Below are 23,508 nucleotides of genomic sequence, written 5' to 3'. Positions count from 1 at the left end.
CAAAACAATTTCCAACTTCTTTTATGAAGCAGCGCAAACCTGATACAAAGCATACAAGTATATTAACATAAAAGAAATTACAAGACAAGCCTCATTAACACAGACACAGAAATAAGTTTTTTTAAAATAGCATTTTGAATCTAGCAAAATGAAAAGGCTAATAAGCTAACATATACCATTTCCAAGTATGGTTTATTCCAGGAATACATCTTGTTTTACCATTTGAAAATCAAGGAATGTAGTAATTCACCACATTAAGAGACCAAAGGAGTTTTTAAAGACTCTGACATAGACAGAAAAGGCGCTAGATAAAATTCAATATCATTGATGATTAAAAAAAAAACTCTTGACAATCGAGGAATAGAATTCCTTTCATTTAAAAAAGTGATCTGTGAAAAACTTACAGCTATTATTATACTTAATGGTAAAATATGGAATACTTTCCCCTAACATCAGGAACAAGGCAAAGATGTTCTTTTATACCATTTCTATTTATCACTATAAAGCAATGAGGCAAGAAAAATAAAAGGTAAAGTTTAGAAATCAAGTAAGACTTTCTTTTATTGGCACTGACAGGATTGTATACACAGAAAATCCAAAATAATTCATAAACTATTTGAATAAATAATTGAATTTATAAATGTCATGGATAAAAGATCAATGTACAAAAAGAAATTGCAATCCTATGTGCTAGCCTCCAAAATCGAAAAATAAATAAAAATATTTACAAAGGAAAACATACCACATACCTAGAAATAAATTAAACAAAGTTACTTCAAGACCTCTACAATTAAAACTACAAAACACTGTTAAGAGGAATTAAAGATGACCTAGATAAATGGATAATTATATTATGTTCATCAATTAGAAGACTCAGTATTGTAAAGATGTCAATTTTATTCAGGTTATTCTCTAAAGTCAATGCAATTCCAAGCAAAGTCCCAGATTTATGAAAATTGATAAGATCTAAAATTAATATAGAATCAAATCAGGAATAGAGAAGGAAGACAATCCTGATGAATAAAAAAGTTGGAAGGCTCTTGCTACCGGATATCCAAAAATACTGCAAAGCCAAGTAAAGATTGAGAAACCATCTTAGCAATCTAAAGAGATGGTAACAGATGGAATCGAACCTTTCTGAAAGGATTTCTAGAACTACTTAGCCTTGGCTGAGAGTTCCCAGACTTCATAGTTCCCTCCCAGTGCTAAGACCAGAATAAGCATATTGTGCTAGCTGATGTTATTATTACCTCTATTTCTACACCCCACCTGCCCCCTGCTGTCTCCTTCCCTTCACCATATACAACACAATTGCCAGGACCCTATGATTCAGTTAGGACTGACTCCACTCTCTTTTTCTGGATGAGTATGGGAGCCAGTCCTAAACAAAGCAGAGAATTACATTCCTCTGGCCACAGTGATTCGACAACAGTTGGCAAGTGAGCCAATCAGATTCAACTGTAATAATCATATTGGAATTGTTCAGAAAGACAATCACTCTCTTCTCCCTGAGACTTAACCCAGAAAGAAAGCAGCCTGGATCTTCTGAGGGCCACTGTGAAGAAAAAGAGCCCACAAGGAAGAATAGGTAATGCAGAAAGATGCGCAGACAAGACATGGAAACAGAACTCATCCAGATAACATCTTTTTAGCTCCAGGACCCAGGCACCTCTGAAGTTACTTATACCCAAGGATTTTTCAGTAATCAAACCAATAAATTCCCTTTATAGTTTACAAAAATGAAAAGCATGAAGACATGTCAGAGACTGGGAAAAGTTATCTGCAATACACATATATATATAATGAACATAATTTACGTGTATTATAACATGTTTTATGTATATGTATGTAACTAGATATAGACAGAGATACACATACATTAAAAAAAGAAAAGTAACCACAGGAAACCCTTCAAATAAAAAAGGAACCAAAAATGAGTGAAATGCTTCAATAGGTACCCTCATAAAAGAAGATATCCAGGAGGTTCTCTGGTGGCCTAGTGGTTAGGATTCTGAGCTTTCACTGCCATGGCCTGGGTTCAATCCCTGGTCAGGGAACTGAGATCCTGCAAGCCGTGTGGCACAGCCAAAAAAAAAAAAAAGGTATCCAAATAGCCAACAAGCACATAAAAAAGTATTCACCATTATTATGTATCAGGTAAATGCAAATTAAAACCAAAAACAAGATATTAGCATATCCTGTGTTGAATGGCTAAATTAGAAAGTGCTGACCAGGTATGTGGAACAATTGGGACTTTCATGCATTGCTTTTAGGAGTACAAGTGGAATCAAACTTTCTGGAAAACTGGAATACCTACCAAAACTAAACATAAAGTCTATCCTATGATTCAGTAATTTCATTCCTATATACATAGCATATACCAAGAGAAATAAGTTCATAAGTCTGCCAAAAGAGCAACTAAAAGGCAAATTAGACATTATGTTGAGAAAAGAAGCCAAATGCATAACTGTGCATACTGTATTTTAACATTTACATGAAGATCAAGAACAAGCAAACCTAATAAATTATAATAAAAGCCAAAATTGCAGTTGCCTCTATGGAGCAATTATTGAGAAGGCAGATGAATGACCTTTCTGAAATCCTGGAAATGTTCTCTGTTTATCAGGGTATATACAATGTGAAATTTCATCAAGCTGTACACTTAAGATTAGCACACTTCATACATATTAATGTATGTATGCCTTAACAAAGCAGTAAAAGATGATTAAGGGGAAGTGGTACAGCTATACTTTTTGAGGTAAATGGGAAATAAAATGGAAGGAAAAAGTGTAGCTAAATGTACCTGAAGAAGCATAAACCAAATAGCTTTCATCTTCTCAAATAAAAAAGGAGTACACTCTTCCCCGTTTGAAGGTGTTAAATATAAACTTTCCTCCACTAAAATGGGATGACACCTGTCTGATGCTTACTTCAATTATACCTGGTCTTCCTCATTGTCCACAGCTCTTCTTCTTGAGATCACAGGGAACTTGCACAGATGTGTCTTTTCCCCTTGAGCAGAGTGACATGATGGGGCTGGACTACGCAGATGACAACAATCCTGCTCCAAACTGGGGCCAACTCTATACAGTCAGTTGATGTGCCAGAGGGGCTGTAATATCAGCAAAATTACAATGCAAGAACTTGCCAGAAAAAATCCAAGAAGCTGTGTATGGCCATGACAGAGGAATTTATGGAAATGTCTATGGAGTTGCTGCCTCTGAGATAACTGAAGTCACACATTTAATGTTCCGTTTTGAGCCAGTACTGATCAGTGGATCCAATAATTAGGAAAATGAGCTGGAAACTGGAGCTTACCAGGACCTATGCATGTCTTCCTGTCTCATGGCCCCGCTAAACTCAGAATAATGGCTTCTTCCCTCTGCCTTCCAATTCTCACATAAACTCTTATTTTAGACAACTCTAACCTGGAACTGGATAAGGAAGGAATTCTGGGAAATGTAGTCCCAGCCATGTCCAAAGTAACACAACATAAGCCAGCCCAACCAACTTCTAGCTTTCCTGTCACAAGGTCTCTTTTATAAAAATTCAAAACATTGGGTCCAATTCCCAGTCATGAGCAAGGACAAAGAACAAAATACAAAAATATCATAACAGATGAGACTCTTCTTTCAAAACCTTTGTACTTATTTCCACTGGATTACTTATTAGACAGGAAAAGCTTTTAATAGTAAAAACTGATAATCTTTTAGTAGAAAAAAAAAGGGGTTGGGGAATATTGGGTAGGCAATTTCCAGTTTCTGCCATACTAGATCAAAATGAAATTACCATTTACGAAAAATTACAAATACCGAAGTGTTGATACCACAATGACTGCATACTTAGAGAACAATGAGAGTTAATTAGAAACTAATAATAATTTTAAAAAGACCGTATGCCTGCATACGAAAAAATACACTTCAACTCCCCAATGGGTCCAAAAAACTCTGTAATGGAAATAACATTAACATCCAAACCAAAACAAAAGCACCTCATAAAACATATGCAGCTACAGCTGAAAGGTATTAGAGGAAATTTATCACCTTAAACATTCATCAGAAAATTAAAACTGGAAATCAATGAGCCAGCAGTAGTCCACTTTAAGGATGAGGCACCGATCTTTGCTTCTAGTATGAATTTTCTTAGAACACAGTAAGTGATGTTCATGAAGGTGTTACCACATGATTTACATACACAGGGTTTCTCTTAGTTGTGAGTTCTCAAGTCTTCAAAAAGATGAGCGACAATTTCTTACATTCACAGGGTGTCTCCACAGTGTGAGATCTTGCGTGCTGCCTAAGATCTGAAAAAGCCTTGCAGACATTTCCTTATTCTTTACTTTATATGTTTCCTCTAGTGTGAGTTTTCAAATGTCTTCGAAAGTAAGCGGGACAAACAAAGGCTTTCCCACATTCCTTACATTCATAGGGCTTCTCACCAGTGTGGCTTCTTACGTGTCTTCGAAAGGATGAAGGACAACTGAATGCTTTCCCACATTCCAGACATTCAAAGGGTTTCTCTCCAGTGTGCATCCTTGTGTGGACAGTAAGGTATGAAGAATGGCGAAAGGCTTTCCCACAGTCCTTACATTCATAGGGTTTCTCCCCAGTGTGCGTTCTCATGTGGATCCTAAGGGCTGAGGGGTAAATGAAGGCTTTTCCACATTTCTTACATTCATAAGGTTTCTCTCCAGTGTGAGTTCTTATATGTACTGTAAGGTGGGAGGAACTAATAAAGGCTTTCCCACATTCCTTACATTCATAAGGCTTCTCTCCACTGTGAGTTCTTAAGTGTTCGGTGAGGGATGAGGAACGACTAAAGGCCTTCCCACATTCCTTACATTCGTACTGCACCTTTCCAGTGTGATCTCTCACATGTGCTCTAAAGGACGAGGGACAACTGAAGGCTTTTCCACATTCCTTACATTCGTAGGGTTTCTCTCTACTTTGATTTTTCACATGTGTATTCAGGGAAGTGGGAAGATAAAAGGCTTTTCCACATTCCAGACATTCATAGGGTTTCTCCCCAGTGTGTTTTCTCATATGGATACTTAAGGAGGACGGACAATTGTAGGCTTTCCTGCATTCCTTACATTTATAGGGTTTCTCTCCCGTATGTGTTCTGACGTGTACGGTGAGCTTTGAGGACTCACTGAAGGCTTTCCCACACTCTTTACATTCATAAGGCTTCTCTCCAGTATGGATTCTTATATGTATTATAAGGTGAGAAGAGGAACTGAAGGCCTTCCCACACTCCTTACATTCATATGGCTTATCTCCACTGTGAATTCTTTTGTGTTTGGAGAGTGAGGAGGAACAACTAAATGCTTTCCCGCACTCCTTACATTCATAAGGCTTATCTCCACTGTGAATTCTTTTGTGCTCTGTAAGGGATGAAGAACAGCTAAAGGTTTTCCCACATTCCTTGCATTCGTAGTTTGTCTTTCCTGTGTGAATCTTCATATGTGCCCTAAAGAATGAAGAACAACTGAAGGCTTTGGTACATTCCTTACATTCATAGGGTTTCTCTTCAGTGGGAGTTTTCATATGCTTCTTAAAACAAGCAAAAAAATGAAAAGCTTTCCCACATTCCTTACACTGATAGGGTTTGCTTCCAGTGTGAGAACTTATGTGATTCTTAAGGGATAAATGATCTGTGAAGGCCTTTTTACACTCCTGGCATTCATAGGCTTTTACTTCAGTAGTTCTCTTGAGTATATTAAGATTTGAGATATGGCTGAAGGTTTGTCTACACTGATTTTCTTCGTTATGTTCATAGATGTTCTCCACCATGTGACTTCTTTTAAAAAATAAAAAGCACATTATTAGCAGCAAGTAAATTTTTACCATTTTCAGTGACTACATCTGTTTTCTGCCCTGTCCAATGATAAGCTGAAAGTTCTCACAGAGGGCTCTACGATAGCCAATATTATCACTGAGTTTTTGGCTTATGGGGTTTTTCTGATGGTTGCTTACAAATGAATTATGTGTCAAACATGGAAGAGCTCAGTCTCATTTGTGGAAAAAATATCTTATGAAAATTCCATATGAAATCACAATTTTTGACCAAGTTTTATATACATGTTTTAAAAATTTCGTGACATTTTAAGATTCTCTCCTGAGACACTACTTTCTCTTATATGAATGGCACTCACCTCAAATGTCTCTCATGGTTTTTGTTCTGATAATCAAAACCATGGTATTCCCAGCTTCTGTGTAAAATGGACAACGAGGAAGCACTCCTTTTGAATCTTACTACATTCTGTTCACTGGATATTTTTTCTCGATAAATATCTTGTGGAGCGACTAATTCATTAGTTTTAAGTTGAGTCTCAAAACCTGAAACAACAAAATAAAGGCATCATGAGAGAAGGACTTTTGGCAGTGTGGCTGGTTCAGGACTTTCCCAATAAGCACAGGGTCAAAATGGCAAAGCAACTAAGAAATAATCCCACGAAGATTGAGACTGATGGTAACATAAATAGGGTATTCCTAGGGGAGCAAAACAAAAAGGAACTGGGTAAAACGCACATGACCGAATACTACATTACAAAGAGGAAATATGCGCTTTCCCAAGAACAAGGAAAGTGTGAGAGGACTGATGAAAAGTCAAAATAGTAATCGAAGGTATCTGTGGAAGATCAGCTTCCTCAGACAAGGCAAAGTTTCACTTTGCTTTTATTTGATTTTTCCAAATGTAATATCCCCCAACCAAGTCAGTTTCTCCCAAGGCTTCTTGCCTTCCTGATGCTCCCCCTGGGTGGGTCCTCTCTCTGCTATCTCCAGGTCCTCTTCTTGTTTCCACTGGGAGATCAGATAGGGTGTGTGTAGTGGATACCCTGTTCATGCGGAAAGGTATATCATGAGGTAAAACAATGAGGAACCATAAACATTTCCATGAGACAGGGCAAAAACTTTGCTCTTCTGTTACTCTAAAGCAAGTAGGAATTTAACTGTAACAAAATGTTGAATTTATTTTTTTAAGGTGGGAGGGGGTGGTCTGATGTCTAGAACTGATCTGCCATTCACGTCTAAACCTCAGCATTATTAGAAACTGGTCCAATATTCACAGGCAGGACATACTGTTCTCCTGTTGAAGATAAATAATCTCAGAATACCAATCTCAGACAAGGTTACTCTGAAATCATGATAAGATGAAACAAAATAAGGCTACTTCATAATTTAGCCTAGGGACAGACAAAAAAAGTCGCTGTGCCATCCACAAAATACTAATAGAGTTTCCCCTGCATCCAGATTTCTGTCAGCATCCAATCTAAAGTGAACACGTATGGACTGGGTTGAACGGTACCCCTCAAAAATTCATGTCCATATATACACTACTATGTATAAAATAGACAACTAATGAGAACCTACTGTATAGCACAGGGAACTCTACTCAATGATCTGTGGTGACCTAAATGGGAAGGAAATCTAAAAAAGAGTGGAAATATGTATACGTATAACTGACTAACTTTGCTGTACAGCAGAAACTAACACAACATTGTAAAGCAACTATACTCCAATAAAAATAAATAAATAAATAAATGACAGCATAATATTAAAAAAAAATTCATGTCCAAACAGATCAATGGAACAGAATAGAGAGTCCATAAATAAGCCCATATAAATATAATCAACTTATCTTTGACAAAGGTGCAAAGGCAATACAATGGAGAAGAATATAGTCTTTCCAACAAACGGTGCTAAAACAACTACTAGACATCAACATACATTTAAAAAAAAAAAAAAAAAGAATCTTGACACAGACCTTACACTCTTGCAAAAATTAACTCAAAATACAGGGGGAGGCATCCAAAGCTTCAGGACAACTTGGGGCCCCATCAATAGGGAGTAAAAAATTAGCTCAAAATAGATCACAGATCTAAATGTAAAACGTAAAACTATAGAACTCCTAGAAGATAACATAGGAAAAACTGTAGGTGACCTAAGATTTGGCGATGACTTGTTAGATAGGTGAAAATTAATCAGGGGAAACTTCACTAAAATGGAGTTGAGAGGCCAGAAGCGGAAGCTTTCATGCAGTTCCACAGGACATCAATTATAGGAAGATGGCTTCCCTGGTGGCACAGTGGTTAAGAATCCGCCTGCCAATGCAGGGGTCACCAGTTCGAGCCCTGGTCCAGGAAGATCCCACTTGCCGCAGAGCAACTAAGCCCATGCACCACAACTACTGAGCCTGCGCTCTAGAGCCCACGAACCACAACTACTGAGCCCACGTGCCACAACTACTGAAGTCCACGTGCCTAGAGCCCATGCTCCACAACAAGAAGCCACCAAAATGAGAAGCCCGCGCACCGCAACGAAGAGTAGCCCCCGCTCGCTGCAAATAGAGAAAGCCCGTGCGCAGCAACAAAGACTCAATGCAGCCATAAATAAATAAATAAATAAATTTATAAAAAAACAAATTACAGGAAGAATTGTCAATTACAGACTCCAACAAAAGAATCATCAACAAGAATCACCAGTTATAATCCTGACAGGAAAAGATGTACATTGCATCCCCTATAAGAAATCAACTACCCCAGCAACTAAGCCAATATGAAACCATCATCACTCATTTTTCTCCAATAGACTTTTTTTTCTCCAATAGACTTTCATCCAAAACAATCTCTCCCAATTTCCTCCTTTTTCTCTATAAAATTATGTTCTTCTCCCTTGTTTTTTGGACTTGCCTATGGCTTTTGTTATAGCTTTCTTGTCCTAAATTGCAATTCCTCTGCTATGCCCAAATAAACCATTTTTGTTGGTAAAATAACTATCTTATTTTTAAGGTCAACAGATAATGACCTGAAAGACACAATTCATGAAAGAAAGAATTGACAAGTTGGACTTCATTAAAATTAAAAACTTTTGCTCTGAGAAAAAAACTGCCAAGAGAATAAAAAGCCACAGACTGGAAGAAATTATCTGCAAAAGACATATCTGATAAAGAAGTGTTATCCAAAATATACACAGAATTCTTAAAACTCAACAATAAAGAAAACAACCCGATTAAAAAAATAGGCCAAAAACCTTAACAGATACCTCATCAAGGAAGATACACAGATGGCAAATGAGCATATGAAAAGATGTTCCACATCATATGTCATCAGGAAAATGCAAATCAAAACAATGAGATACCACTATACACCTATAAGAATGGCCAAAATCCGGAACACTGACAGCAAAGAATTTTGAGAATGTGGAGCTGGTGGGAATGCAAAATAGTACAGCCACTTTGGAATACAGTTTGGCAGTTTCTTACAAAACCAAACATACTCTTAACCATACAGACAGGCAATTGCACTCCCTGGAATTTACCCAAAGGAGTTAAAAACATGTCTACACAAAAACCTGCATGTGGATGTTTACAGCAGCTTTATTCATAATTGCCAAAACTTGGAAGCAATCAAAATGTTCTTCAGTGGGTGAATGGATAAACAGACTGTGGTACATCCAGACAATAAAATATAAATCAGCACTAAAAAGAAATGAACTATCCAGCCATGAAAAGAGGTGGAAAAACCTTAAATGCATATTACTAAGTGAAAGAAGCCAATCTGAAACGGCTATATATATACTGTGTGATTCCAACTACTTGACATTCTGGAAAAGGCAAAACTATGGAGACAGTAAAAAGATCAGTGGTTGCCAGGAGTTGTGGGGAAGGAGAGATAAATTGGGGTGGAGGGGATACAGGATTTTTAAGGGTAGTGAAGCTACTTTATGATATTATAATGGTGGCTATGTCATTATATATTTGTCCAAACCTTAAAATGTACAACACCAAAAGTGAACACTAATATAAACTCTGGACTTAGGGTGATAATGATGTGTCAGTGTAGGTTCATCAACTCTAACAAATATACCACTCTGGTAGGAAGGCTGTGAGTGTATGGGGACAGGGGGTATATGGGAAATATCTATCTGTACCTGTCACTCAATTTTGCTGTGAACCTATAAACTGCTCTAAGAAAAATAAAGTGTACTGAGAAAAAAATCCCTGTCCTCCCAGAATTTCAGAATGTTATTTTATTTGGAAATAGGGTCTTTGCAGATACAATCAAGTTAAGATAAGTTACACTGGATTAGGGTAGGCCCTAAATGCAATGACTGGCATCCTTACAAGGACAGAAAGACTTAGAGACAGAGGATGAAGGCCGTGTGAAGATGGAGGCAGAGATCAGAGTGATGCAGCTGCAAGCCAAGGATTGCTGGCAACCACCAACAGCTAGGAAGGGGACAAGGAGGGATTTTTCCTGAGCCTTCAGAAGGATCATGACACCCTGATTTCAGACTTCCAACCTCCAGAAATTTAAAAGAATAAGGTTCTGTTGTTCTTAGCCACCCAGTTTGTGGTGCTTTGTTATGGAAGGCCTAGGAAACCAATACAGCCTGCTTCCATAGACCTACCCCCAAGTCATTCAACCTAAGTACACAAATCCGATAATATTTACTTTCTAACACCTTCTTTCTGAGACACGCCATGGCTCCCCATGGCATGTGTTCTCCCTCACTGCTCCAAGTAATAAACCCAACTTGCTTAACTGGTGGTCTCTGGGTACAGGACATTAACAGCAGTAAAATTCTCAAAAGGTCCCAAACCACCAATTTTCTCCCTGTGCCCCAAAGTGACCCCTGAAGTCTGTGCCCACAATTTCTACACTTAATAAGCCTTGAGGCTTCCAACCACAAGAAAAAGAGAAAGTCAGTTCAATATACATGTTTATTTTCTTTCTTTTTTTATGTTAATTTCATATTTATCTTCTTGCCCATTACACCTAAGCATTTTGAATACAGGGACATCTTGTTTTTTATAGTATACATTCAAAAGGGTATGATATAGAGTTCACCCTCAAAAAAATGCTTAATGAATGAAAGAATGATTGAATGAAGAAAAACAAGACCAACAGCATCTTTGTAACACTGGATGAAATGAAAACTCTGCATTCAGTGCCAGTGTCAGAATGGATAAGGAGATTTCCACTGATTCTTTTGTTGTTGTTGTTTTATACTGGTAGAATATTTTAACAATATGCATTGTTATTGTTTATTTTCATGGTGAAGCCACTAGACTGTAAGTTCCTTGGGGTCAGTGACCACGTCTGTCTTATTTACCAATTTATTCCAATTCCTCAACCCAAATCCTAGAACAAAGTCAATTAGTAAGATAAAACTGTTTTCTAAACGACTAAATGAAGGAATGTTGCCATCCTTACCTAATGAGGCCAGGTTCCGGAAGTTTTCCAGCATCACATCTCTGTAGAGGTTTCTCTGAGCGAGATCTAGCAAAGCCCACTCCTCCTGGGTAAAGTCCACAGCCACATCCTCAAAGACCACTGGTTCCTAAAACATTCCACATATTTTGTTCAGAAAAGTGCCAACTCCCCCAGTGTGTGCAGGAGGATGAATGAGCCTGGAAATACTGAGGAACTGAGAATCAATTCATAGGAAGTTCAGAAGATTCTATTCTCCCAACATCTACCCTAGGATTCAGTCATCAGATCTTCTTCGTTCTACATAAGCATCCTGACTGATCAAATTTTCTCACAGATTTAACAACACTTTTGAAACAATAAATTTATATTTCCACAGTTTGATGGTGACCAATTCCAGTCTTACAATAATCCAGAACATCCAGAGGATATAGCAGAAATGAGAGAAATGCTCTAGAAATGAAATAATAATTTCCACATTGAAACCAGCAAAAATTCCTTGTTACAGAAACAATTTCACTGCTTCCTTATATTCCACCATAGCAACCAGCACAACACAAAACACTGGGTCAAATCTGGATGAGGTTTTAATGAATTAAAACACACTGAGGGACAGAGAGCTTTTCTTTTTCTTTTTCTTCTTTCCCCACAAACCTGGGGCCCAGGAGTCTGCAAGAAGCACAACATTCAACCCAGGCCCACAGCCAGCCACATTTTCTTGCACTCAAGGCCAGGGGGCTGTAAATTGTACAACATGAGCTAAATTCAGCCTATCATCTATTTATGTAAGTAAAGATTTATTGGAACACAGTAAAACATTTGTTTATACACTGTATATGGCTGCTTTCACAATAAAATGGCAGAACTGAGTAAAACAGAAACTCTATGGCCTTCAAAGCCTAAAATGCTTACTATGTGGCCCAATGCAGGAACAGGTTGCTGACCTCTGCTCTAAACGGTTAGGAGATCGATGGCCCGGGGGAACTGAAATATTCTTTTGGAGAATTATTAACTCTTACTTACCTGTGTCATATTTTTCTGTAACTCAGCAGCTGTTCTTTCTTCCTCCATGTTCCCTTCATGAAGAAAGACAGAGTATTGAGAAGTTAGAGCTGAGGCAGGAGAAAGAAGACATGAGAATCTGGGTCTCCCCACAATTTCCATAATCAAGACTGTGGATTTTGCAGCTCATCTGTTAGGAGTGATCACTCCCCTCAAAACACACACACACAGAGACATGCATAGCCCCAAGACACCCAAGCAAACACACATCAATCTTGTAAGAAAATAGAGGGGGGAAAAAAAAAAGAAGTTAGAGCAATCTTATCTCCTCTAGAGCTATAAAACAGTCCTCTGGTTCTTGTAGATCATAAAAAAAAACAGGTTAAGAGTTCCATTTTGTAAGCAAGTTAACTGTAGTCTAAAAAAATTTAGCTGTCAATTTGATCATAATAATGAAAACATAAAAAAATCAGAGAACGCCTTCAATAGTAAGAATATACACACCATCTCAAATCCAGGAAAGTGTGACCTGTATGCCAGACTTCCGGGGGTTCCACTCCCAATATTTATTTCTGCACCTCTTGGCAGGCTAACATGTATTACTGCTCAGCCCCTGACTACTAGACCCTCTCCCACAAGGGCTGCAGGGTCCCCAAAACCTGGTTTTTGAGAAACAGCATCAACTGACTGAATTCCACATACAGGTGGCAGAGAAGACTTCTCCTATTCAATTCTGCAGGAATTGTACAGGAGGTACAGCAGCAGCAGAACAAGAACGCTCAGAGTGAAGTTAGCAGTGTGTGTCATCTCTCACAGTGATATCTGTAGCACTACTGCACAAATTTCAAATAACGAAAATGCAACAGTTTCTTCCACTGCCGTGGATGAAGTATGTATTTTAAAGCCAATACAAACTGTAACATTCTTTACTAACAACGTGTTCCATTTGAGCAACCAAGATATGAGAATGACTTGGCAAAGAGATGCCCATACCTCTGCAAAAAGATTATTCATAGAAACTCTGCAAATGAGATACTAACACAACCAGTTTATAGTTGAAGAATCTTGGAAAGAGTCACTTTAACTATGTGCTCAATGCTACCCAATTAGAAAGCTGCTGAGGAGCTGTGTGTATGCACGTGTATTTACCTTCAAAGCCTAAATGCCCAATGAGTGTATTTCTGAACATATACCTTACAATTTAGTTGTCAGTGAGGCCCTTATGCCCTAACATTACCAGGGTCTGGCCTAGAACCCTGTTGGGCACACTATGGAGAGTAAACAAATGAAGTATTCTATTCAAGTGTTTTATCTTTGAGCTCCTTCTCTTGACTAAGCCCTATGTCTTCAGCAAGGATGCTTCCCTTAAGGCCCTTACCTCCTGCTCCTTCATCTCATATTTATTTAGGTAATATTCACCCTGTCCTACTACGTGCAGTCACAGGAGACACAGCACTGAACAAAACAGAAAAATCCTAAAGTGCCTGGGTCGTTTGAAGGAGGACCACTAAATTAACAAAATATTATCAGGTGGTGGTATATGCTATATAAAAATGCATCACATTATAGGGATAAGGAGATACACACATATTTATCTTTAGCAAATCAGGACTGCTTATGTGACAGGGTAGAAGCAGGAAATTAAAATAACTGTTTCAGATAACACTAGAAATCCACGGCTGGTGTGGTATATATATTTATATACAACTGACCCTTGAACAATTGCAGGGGTTGGGGCACCAACCCTCCGGCAGTGGAAAATTCGAGTATAACTCATAGTCAGCCTTCAGTATCCAAGGATTCAACCAACCACTGATCCTGTAGTATTGTAGTATTTAGTACTGAAAAAAATCTGCATATAAGTGGACGCGTGCATTTCAAACCCATGTTGCTCAAGGGTTAATTGTATTTACAAAAATCATCAATTCCTATAGAAGAAAAATCAGTATCAATGGGTTAACCATTGACTTATAAGGGCAGAAAAAGAACAGCATTAAGGTTTAGAAAAAATTGAGTATATGACAAAATTAACAATATTTTAAAAAACTTAAACAGAATCAGAAAAGCTAAAATGGCAATACTACCCAAAGCAATCTACAGATTTAATGCCATCCCTATCAAATTACCCATGACATTACAGAACTAGAATAAATAATCCTAAAATTTATATGGAACCATAAAAGACCCAGAATTGCCAAAGCAATCCTGAGGAAAAAGAACAAAGCGAAAGGCATAACGCTCCTAGGCTTCAGACAATACTACAAAGCTACAGTAATCAAAACAGTGTGGTATTGGCACAAAAACAGACACACAGATCAATGGAACAGAACAGAGAGCCCAGAAATAAACCCACATGCCTACAGTCAATTAATCTTCAACAAAGGAGGCAAGAATACACAATGGGAAAAAGACAGTCTCTTCGGCAAGTGTAGCTGGGAAAGTTGGACAGCTGCATGTAAATCAATGAAATTAGAACACAACCTCTCCTGTGGAGAAAAGGGAAACCTCCTACACTGTTGGTGGGAATGTAAATTGGTACAGCCACTATGGAGAACAGTATGGAGGTTCCTTAAAAAACTAAATATAGAACTACCATATGATCCAGCAATCCCACTCCTGGGCATATATCTGGAGAAAACCATAATTCAAAAAGATACATGTACCCCAAAGTTCACTGCAGCACTATTTACAATAGCCAAGACATGGAAGCAACCTAAATGTCCATCAACAGAGGAGTGGATAAAGAAAATGTGGTACCTACATACAGTGGAAGATTAGTCAGCCATAAAAAAGAATGAAATAATGCCATTTGCAGCAACATGGATGGACCTAGAGACTGTCATACTGAGTGAAGTAAGTCAGACAGAGAAAGACAAATATCATATGATATTGCTTATATGTGGAATCTAAAAAAAGGTACAAATGAACTTATTTACAAAACAGAAATAGAGTCACAGATGTATAAAACAAACTTATGGTTACCAAGGGGGCAAGGAGGGAGAGGGATAAAGTGGGAGATTGGGACTGACATATACACACTACTATATATAAAATAGATAACTAATAAGGGCCTACTGTATAGCACAGGAACTCTACTCAGTACCCTGCAATGACCTATATGGGAAAAGACTCTAAAAAAGAGTAGATATATGTATATGTATAACTGACTCACTTTGCTGTACACCTGAAACTAACACAAAATTATAAATCAGCTATACTCCCATTAAAATTTAAAAAAAAAAACACACCCTCTCACCATACACAAAAACAAACTGAAAATGCCTTAAAGACTTAAACATAAGATGTGACACCATAAAACTCCTAGAAGAGATCATAGGCAAAGCATTTTCCAACATAAATTGTACCAATGTTTCCTTAGGTCAGTCTCCCAAGGCAACAGAAATAAAAACAAAAATAAATGGGACCTAATCAAACTTATAAGCTTTTGCACAGCAAAGGAAACCATAAACAAAACGAAAAGACAACCTATGGAATGGAAGAAAATATTTACAAATAATGCAACCAGCAAGGCTTAATTTCAAAAATACACAAACAGCTCATACAACTCAACAACAAAAAAACAAACAACCCAATCAAAAAATGGGCAGAAGGACTTCCCTGGCAGTCCGGTGGTTAAGACTCCACGCTTCCAATGCAGGAGGCACGGGTTTGATCCCTGGTCGGAGAACTAAGATCCCACATGCCACACAGCCAAAAAAAAAAAAAAAAAAAAAACGGCAGAAGACCTAAATAGACATTTCTCCAAAGACATACAGATGGCAAATAGGCACGTGAAAAGATGCTCAACAATGCTAATTGTTAGAGAAATGCAAATCAAAACTATAATGAGGTACCCCACCTCACACTGGTCAGAATGGCCATCATTAAAAAGTCTACAGATAACAAGCACTGGAAAGGGTGTGGAGAAAAGGGAACCCTCCTACACTGTTAGTGGGAATGTAAGTTGGTGCAGTCACTATGGAAAACAGTATGGAGGTTCCTCAAAAAACTAAAAATAAAATTAACATATGACCCAGCAATCCCACTCCTGGGCATATACCCAGAGAAAACTATAACTCAAAAAGATACATGCACCCCTATGTTCAAAGCAGCACTATTCACAATAGCCAAGGCATGGATACAATCTAAATGTCCATGAACAGATGAATGGATAAAGAAGATGTGGTACATATATACAATGGAATACTACTCAGCCATAAAAAAGAGAAGGGAATAATGCTATCTGCAGCAACATGGATGCAACTAGAAATTATCATACTAAGCAAAGTAAGTCAGAAAGAGAAAGACAAATACCATATGATATCACTTATATGTGGATCTAAAATATGGCACAAATGAAACTATCTACAAAACAGAAACAGACTCACAGATATAGAGAACAGATTTGTGGTTACCAAGGGGGAGAGAGGGTGGGAGAGGGATAGACAAGGCGTTTGGGGTTAGCAGATGCAAACTATTACACACAGAATGGATAAACAACAAGATCCTATTGTATAGCACAGGGAACTATATTCAATATCCTGGGATAAACCATAATGGAAAAGAATATTAAAAAAGAATGTATATATGTGTATAACTGAGTCACTTTGCTGTACAGCAGAAATTAACACAACATTGTAAATCAACTATACTTCAATTAAAAAAATAATAAAGTGAAAAAAAATGTTTAAAAAATTAAAAAATGTAGGGACTTCCCTGGCGGTCCAGTGGTTAAGACTCTGCGCTTCCAACGCAGGGGGCGCGGGTTCGATCCCTGGTCAGGGAGCTAAGATCCCGCATGCTGCAGGACCAAAAAATAAAATAAAATAAAATAAATAAATGAATATAAACACAAAACCTGTTTACATCCAGTCATTAAAGAAAAAAATTAGCAGTTTAGAACATACCTACAAAGGAAACAGAAGTTGCAGATTGTTTTACAGACAGGTTCACCAAGTAAGTAAAGGATTCATAATTCCATTTTGGGGGGGGTGCTGTTTTCCTGTGTATTTCCAAGACCAGAAAAGTACTCAAAACTCAAATATATGCGTATACACACATACACACATATATATATGAAAGATCTCATTCATATACACAAGAGCAAAATATTAAAATATTAGTACAGTCCAGAAATGAATAATGAAGATAATAATCACAAACTAAGTTCATTTCCTCCTAGGAATGAAGTGTGGTTAAAATGATTAACATAATTAAAATGATTAATATAATTCACATTAATAGAAAAAGATCATATGACTCATCCCCTTCGATACAAAAGTGACTGATCTCTATCAATATGCATTGATGATAATAATTTAACCCACTAGGACTAGAGGGAAATAGGCTTTAATTAGAAAAAATATATATTATTTACAAACACCTACAGCAAACATCCTATTTAATGGTGAAATGGCAAAATAATTCCCTCTGGGATCAGGAACAAGACGAGGATGCACTTAAATGCTATTCTACATTGAACTGAATGTCCTGGCAAACGCACTAAATAAATAAAAAGAATATAAGGTACAAAGAATAAGAAAACGCTGAAACTGACATATGATCACACTTTCGGTGTGAAATTCAAAAAAAATCTACAGATAAATGACTAACATTTAGAGCTGCAACTGGCAAGGGGGGTTAAAAAGATACTAAGTAATCACTTCACTTTTATGCAGCTGAATATAATGTAGCAAACTGATGCCCACAGGAAGAGAAAAAAAAAAATCACAGGTTAAGAATAATATCTCTCGCACCAGGAAGGGAGAGGTGGGGACGGAGTGAGGCAAATGTCACCCCATTCTCACAGAACAAGCTGAAATCCACAGACCTGCGCAGAGACGAGGTTGAGACTCGTCCCCGTGACCCGAATGGCAGGGATGCTTTTCCTTTCTGGAAAGAGAGCAGAGGATGATTTTGGAGGCCGATTAAATACGAGGATGGCTCTCCAACTCTCGCCTGCAGCAGACTCACCCCGACTGCTGGACCCTCACAGAGTTCCTGATTCAGTGAGTTTGGTACCAGCCGCGGCTTCTGGAGGCCCCGGGCGCAGGTGTCCCAGCGTGGAGCGGTGGGCACAGCCCAAGCGGCCGCCTTTTGGCCTCAGACCCCAAGGCCAAGCTCTCCACCTCCCGCGCACCGGACTTGGGGCGGGCTGGGCTGAACCAGGTAGGACGCGGACCGAGGCAAAATTTACTTCAGATTTAGATGGTGCTGTAAGGGGACATGGCCGCCAGCTTGCGCACGAGCAGAAGTGCACGGCTGCTTCCGGTTTCTGCGCCACGCACAGCGTCAGGGGCGGGGCCTCAGGAGCTGGGAAATTTGGGTTGGGAGGGGCGGTGGCACCTTCCAGCCGCAAGTGGAGAAGTGCTAATTTCCTTCCGCGGAGAGACGCGACTGGGTCTTGGGGTCGGGTCAACCTAGGACTTGGGGTTGGAGAGGGCCTGGAGCGGGACCAGGCTATGGGCGGGGCTTGACTAGGCCTGTGGGGCGGAGATGGGGCGCGACCAGGCCTAGGGGCGTGGCTTAGTTGAATATTCCAAAGAGCTGAGTTTAGGGTGGGATCAGGTCGAGGGGTGGGACTGTAGCAAGAGGAGGTCCCACAGTCAGGCTGGTGATATGGGGCACTTTGAGACAAGACGATGTCCTCATCCCTGGGGACCACTGTAGCAGGTTAACTAGCCAATAAGGCAGAAATGGCAAGCCAAGGCCGGTCCCCGAAGCACAGTTAGGGGAGGCGTCTTTGTCCACAGCCAGCACGCCTCTGCTGTGACCCAGTCAGATCTGCTATGAAGGACAGCATCATCATTCTAGCTGCTCCCCAGAGGGATATTGAGACACCCCCCCCCCCCACCCAACCCTTGGGCTGGCCCAACTAAAACACTGCTTAAAGTAACTGAAGTCAAGGAAGTTTATATCCCTGCCTCCCTAGGAGCCCAAAGGAGGTGGCTTACCCTACTAAAAGAATGCTCCAAACCACGAGATGGGCGTTGGGCCCTGCTTAAGGGAGCTTCTCACCAGGAGGACACCTAGAGAGGAGGTAGGAGCCCAAACTCTTGGGGAGATGAGAAGTGATGGAGTGGAGGATCCTGGAAAAAAATGTCTGGTGCCCTCTACTGGAGAAAAAAAATTCAGCACGGTGTCCCACAATAGGAATACTGTGTAGAAAATGAGATACTTTATCCTCTGCTTTGCCAGTGACCATCCAAAAAGTAACAAAAGACAAAAAGAGCAAAAGGAGAAGGCCAGAAAAAGAGGGGCTGATTCTCTCTTGAAGGAGGAAATACACATCATATCTCTCCTTAAGGACCTCCCCCCAAGAAGCACTCCCCCTTCACCCCAGGAAGTGAATGAATTGGGAGGAGGATGAGTTAAAAGGGCAATTACCTGCTTAACTATTAAAATTGGCCCACTTTTGCTAAGAGATGCTTCTGTCCTGGTTGTTCCTCCCAGACTCTCCCTTTTCCCATTATTGGAATGGACCTCCTTGGTCAACCTCATGAAACAAGTCTAAAGCTTTTGCTATGGTGGGTGTCACCTGGTGGGAACCAGTTAACTTTCTCCTACCCATGTGGGTGACCAATATGCCACAGTACTGCTAAGGACAGGCGCTGAAGGATTACGGCCTGTCATAGCTGACTTACTGAAAGAAGGGGTACTGATTCCTACCATGTCACCTTTCAATTCCCTGGTGTGGCCTGAGCCAGTATGAATATATGGAGGCTGCCTACAGACTATAGAGGGTTAAACAAGACTACTCCCTTCATTATAACATCCCTACCAAATATCATCACCTTAATGGATGACATTCAAAATAACATGGGTAAATGGTTTGAAGTTATAGATTTAGCTAAATGCATTCTATTCAGTAAAAGTTTCACAGGAGAGAGAGACAGCCTCACCTACTGCCCATGTACTTTATCCTTTGCTCCACTAAAGGCAAAGTGGAACAAACTCGAACCTGCTCTGGAGACCCAGGAAGTGGAACTAAGAACCTTGGACTTGGGAATTTCCTGGCGGTCCAGTGGTTAGGACTCCACGCTCTCACTGCTGAGGGCCAGGATTCAATCCCTGGTCCGGGAACTAAAATCTCACAGGCCGTGTGGCACAACCAAAACAAACAAACAAAAAAACCAAAACCTTGTATTTTTTTTGCTGTTCAGTATCTGTATTTATTTATTTATTTTTTATATAAACTGATCTTTTTTTAACTTTTTATTTTATATTGGAGTATAGCCGATAACAATATTGTGGTAGTTTCAGGTGCACAGCAAAGCGACTCAACCATACATATACATGTATCCATTCTCCCCCAGACTCCCCTCCCATCCAGGCTGCCACATAACATTGAGCAGAGTTCCCTGTGCTATACAGTAGGTCCTTGTTGGTTAACCTTTTTAAATAGCAATGTGTACATGTCAATCCCAAACTCCCTAATTATCCCTTCCCTCCACCCTTCCCCCCCCCCGGAAAAAACCTTGTATTAGACCACACCATTTGAGCGATACCCTGGGGACAATCAGATCCTCTACTGCTGGCTCCAAATGACCGCCAACTTTAACCCCTAATCTGTGACTGGGCCTCTTCCCTGTAGTCGAAGAGCCAAATCTAGACACAGCTAAGCAGTTTTATATTCTGAAGGTGGCAGAGCAGAAAGCCTCTTACAGCATCAGAACCCAGGAGGCAATGAGAAACTCTCACGACAGGCCTCCCATCCTCTCATGTTCTGGGAGGATCACAGGGCCAACACCCAGTTTCACCACAGGTCAAGTCTTTGCCTGCATAGTCTATGTGGATAGAGGCAAAGTCTCAAGGGCACCATTTCTCCACACCTCTAGCCCCCAATCTTTCATGTATCTAGCTAAGAATTCTTTTTCGGTACTTTTTGTGGTAGGCAGAATAGTGCCCCTTGCCAAAATTACCCATGTCCTAATCCGCAGAACCTATGAATGTTACTTTATATGGCAAAAGGGACTTTGCAGGTATGCCTTAATTAAGGCTTTTGAGATGGGGAGATTATCATGGGTTACCCAGGTGGACCCAATATAATCACAGGGATCCTTGTAAGTGAAAGAGGGAGACAGGAGTCAGAGAAGGAGATGTGAGGATGGGAGCAGAAGTCAGAGTGATGTGGAGCCATGACCCAAGGAATGGAGACAATCTCTAGAAGCTGGAAAGACAAGGAAATGAATTCTTCCCTCCAGCCTCTGGAAGAAATACAGCCCTGTGGACCCCCTGATTTTAGCCCAGTGAGACCCAATTCAGATGCCTGACCTCTACAGCTGTAAGATAAAATATATGAGTTGTTTTAAGATACTAAGTTTCTGGTAACCTTTGATAAAAAGAAATGTTCACATATTGAGGTATGGGGAAGTCATTCTGGCCTATACCTGAGTTAACTTGCATTTTATGGTAACTAAAATAGCCTGTTTGTGGCCTATCAAACATACATTGTACATCTGCTTTAATTATTAAAGAAAAGTGTGCATTGACTAGAAGTAAAGAATGTCCATGCTAAAAATAAAGATTAAATGCCTCCCTTCCTGGGACACCAATGCTGGTACTCCTTCCATACTAAGACTCCCTTCCCAGGTGCCAAGGCCATACTGACTAGCTGTGCACGTGCTGATCTGTTTTTTTAAAACCTTAAAGGAATGTATCCCTGGCTTGCTTGATGTTCTTTGTTCTCACAAGACATAAAGCTGTCCTGAAAACCAGGCTTCTCTAGAGCAGTTTCTCAAAGTAACCTGGGAAGCTGGCTTCCAAGCTATAGTCCTCAGTTTGGCTCAAATAAAACTCTTTTCTATTCCTACTGTAGATTGCTTATTGATAACTTTTGTCGACACCTATCATAGCAGCAATAGGGGACTAACACACAGATACCCTAACAAACTGTATTGATAGAGCTTGGACCAAAATGGTTCTGTTCCTTTTAGGGAACATCTGACAAGAGTGGCTGGGACCATGACTCCCAGTAGGGTGACTGGAGGTAAATGGAGGATATACCACAGCCAGGCTCCCCATCCAGAGCCAAGCCAGTTAAATATTAAGCCAGGTACCGCAAGAGATGCTGGCAGCCAAACACACCCTGCTTTGACTGGCCAGCAAGAAGTCCAGGGTAATATGATTGTTCATTACCACTCACAGGGCATGCGGGATCCTAGTTCCCCGACCAGGGATCGAACCCGTACCCCCTGCAGTGGAAGCTCAGAGTCTGAACCACTGGACCACCAGGAAAGTCCCATATACCAGAGTGTTTAGAACAATGTCATCATCTGTGGAAAATGTACAAAATAGGCACCAAAAATAATAGGATAAGGCTAAAGGGAATAATAGTGTCCAGAAAGTGAATTTTGTCCTGTCATTTCAAGTTCAATCTCAAGGGAGGCTGCTCCTTCCGGGAGGCTCTTTGAAGTGTCTACATGTGGGCATCCACTTCAGAGGTCACTGTGGGGCGTAGAGAGAAAGTCTGTGGAATGAGACCTTGTTAGAGTTTTACTGTGTTGATTACAAATTCAACATCCTCATTTTACTGCAATTACTTTCTCATCTCCAGAGACCCTGGAGACCAAAATGTTGAACCAATCTCATAAAAATGTTTGTTACCCTACAGAGCTTCTGTTTGGGATGATGGAAAAGTTTTGGAGATGGATAGTGGGGGTAGCTGCACAATATTGCGAATGTACTTAATGCCACTGAGTCGTACACTTAAAAATGGTTAAAATGATTAAATTTTATGTTATGTATATTTTACCGCAATTTTTAAAAAAGTTTGTTGTCCTTTGCTGTCCTACGTCATTGTTTGCTTTTGTGCCTGAGCAGCATGTCAGCGATACACACTCTTTCTGATCTCCCAGGAGGAGCAAGGGAAGAAGCTGGAGAGAGTGGACGAAGGACTTACCCTGGGCCACTGTGCAGGGAAGCCCCAGATATTGGAAAACAGAGGCCCTATCCTTCCTGATGATTACATTTCAAAGGAAAGGCTCTCAAATCCTTAGAAACACTTCAGAGTTATAAGAGATATGTATTCACAATGGTAAACGTTTTCAGGAAATGCTCTAGGAACAAGAGGTCAGCGGCCTATCATCAGGTATTGGCTAAAACAGTAACTTTTCCTGGCAGTGTCGACCTTTTTCAGGCAGGCATTTTAATAGGGGTGGGGAGTGCTGGGGCCATTCTAGAGACACAACCTTATGCTGCTAGAAGCCATGCTAGACTTTGGTCAAGTTGCTTATTGCAGGAGTTTGGGTGGAATTGTTATGTGCCAAGGTAGTCCTCACTGCCTTCTACCT

General features: G+C 39.8%; 1 protein-coding gene across 5 annotated transcripts; it reads right to left on the bottom strand.

Moving 5' to 3' along the window:
- Positions 1–946: 946 nt before the first annotated feature.
- Positions 947–18,452, bottom strand: ZNF699 (zinc finger protein 699). Of its 5 annotated transcripts, XM_068537059.1 has the most exons (7): positions 18,191–18,452; positions 18,048–18,109; positions 12,239–12,291; positions 11,219–11,345; positions 6,740–6,838; positions 6,155–6,338; positions 947–5,799 (listed from the first exon to the last, which is right to left on the bottom strand). In XM_068537059.1, exons 3-7 carry the CDS (start codon positions 12,284–12,286, stop codon positions 4,341–4,343), a joined length of 1,917 nt encoding a protein of 638 aa, XP_068393160.1. In that variant the 5' UTR covers positions 12,287–12,291; positions 18,048–18,109; positions 18,191–18,452; the 3' UTR covers positions 947–4,340. The 5 variants fall into 5 exon arrangements, with proteins under 5 accessions (XP_068393160.1, XP_068393161.1, XP_068393162.1 ...); XM_068537060.1 differs by lacking the exon at positions 18,048–18,109; XM_068537061.1 differs by lacking the exons at positions 18,048–18,109; positions 18,191–18,452 and adding an exon at positions 13,930–14,200.
- Between the last annotated feature and the right edge of the window lie 5,056 nt (positions 18,453–23,508).

The sequence above is a fragment of the Eschrichtius robustus genome, chromosome 2 (assembly GCF_028021215.1).
Source record: "Eschrichtius robustus isolate mEscRob2 chromosome 2, mEscRob2.pri, whole genome shotgun sequence".
NCBI lineage: Eukaryota > Metazoa > Chordata > Mammalia > Artiodactyla > Eschrichtiidae > Eschrichtius > Eschrichtius robustus.
Note: the sequence above shows the minus strand (reverse complement) of the source record. Positions and strands in the feature narration are given on the sequence as shown.

Excerpts from the sequence above, each read along its gene's own strand:
- ZNF699 (XM_068537058.1), bottom strand. The coding sequence starts at position 12,379 with ATGGAAATTGTGGGGAGACCCAGATTCTCATGTCTTCTTTCTCCTGCC. Across the intron at positions 6,839-11,218 it reads CCGGAACCTGGCCTCATTAG|GGTATCCACTACACACACCC; the intron begins GTAAGGATGGCA and ends CCGCATGAACAG. Across the intron at positions 5,800-6,154 it reads AACCATGAGAGACATTTGAG|AAGTCACATGGTGGAGAACA; the intron begins GTGAGTGCCATT and ends ATTTTTTAAAAG.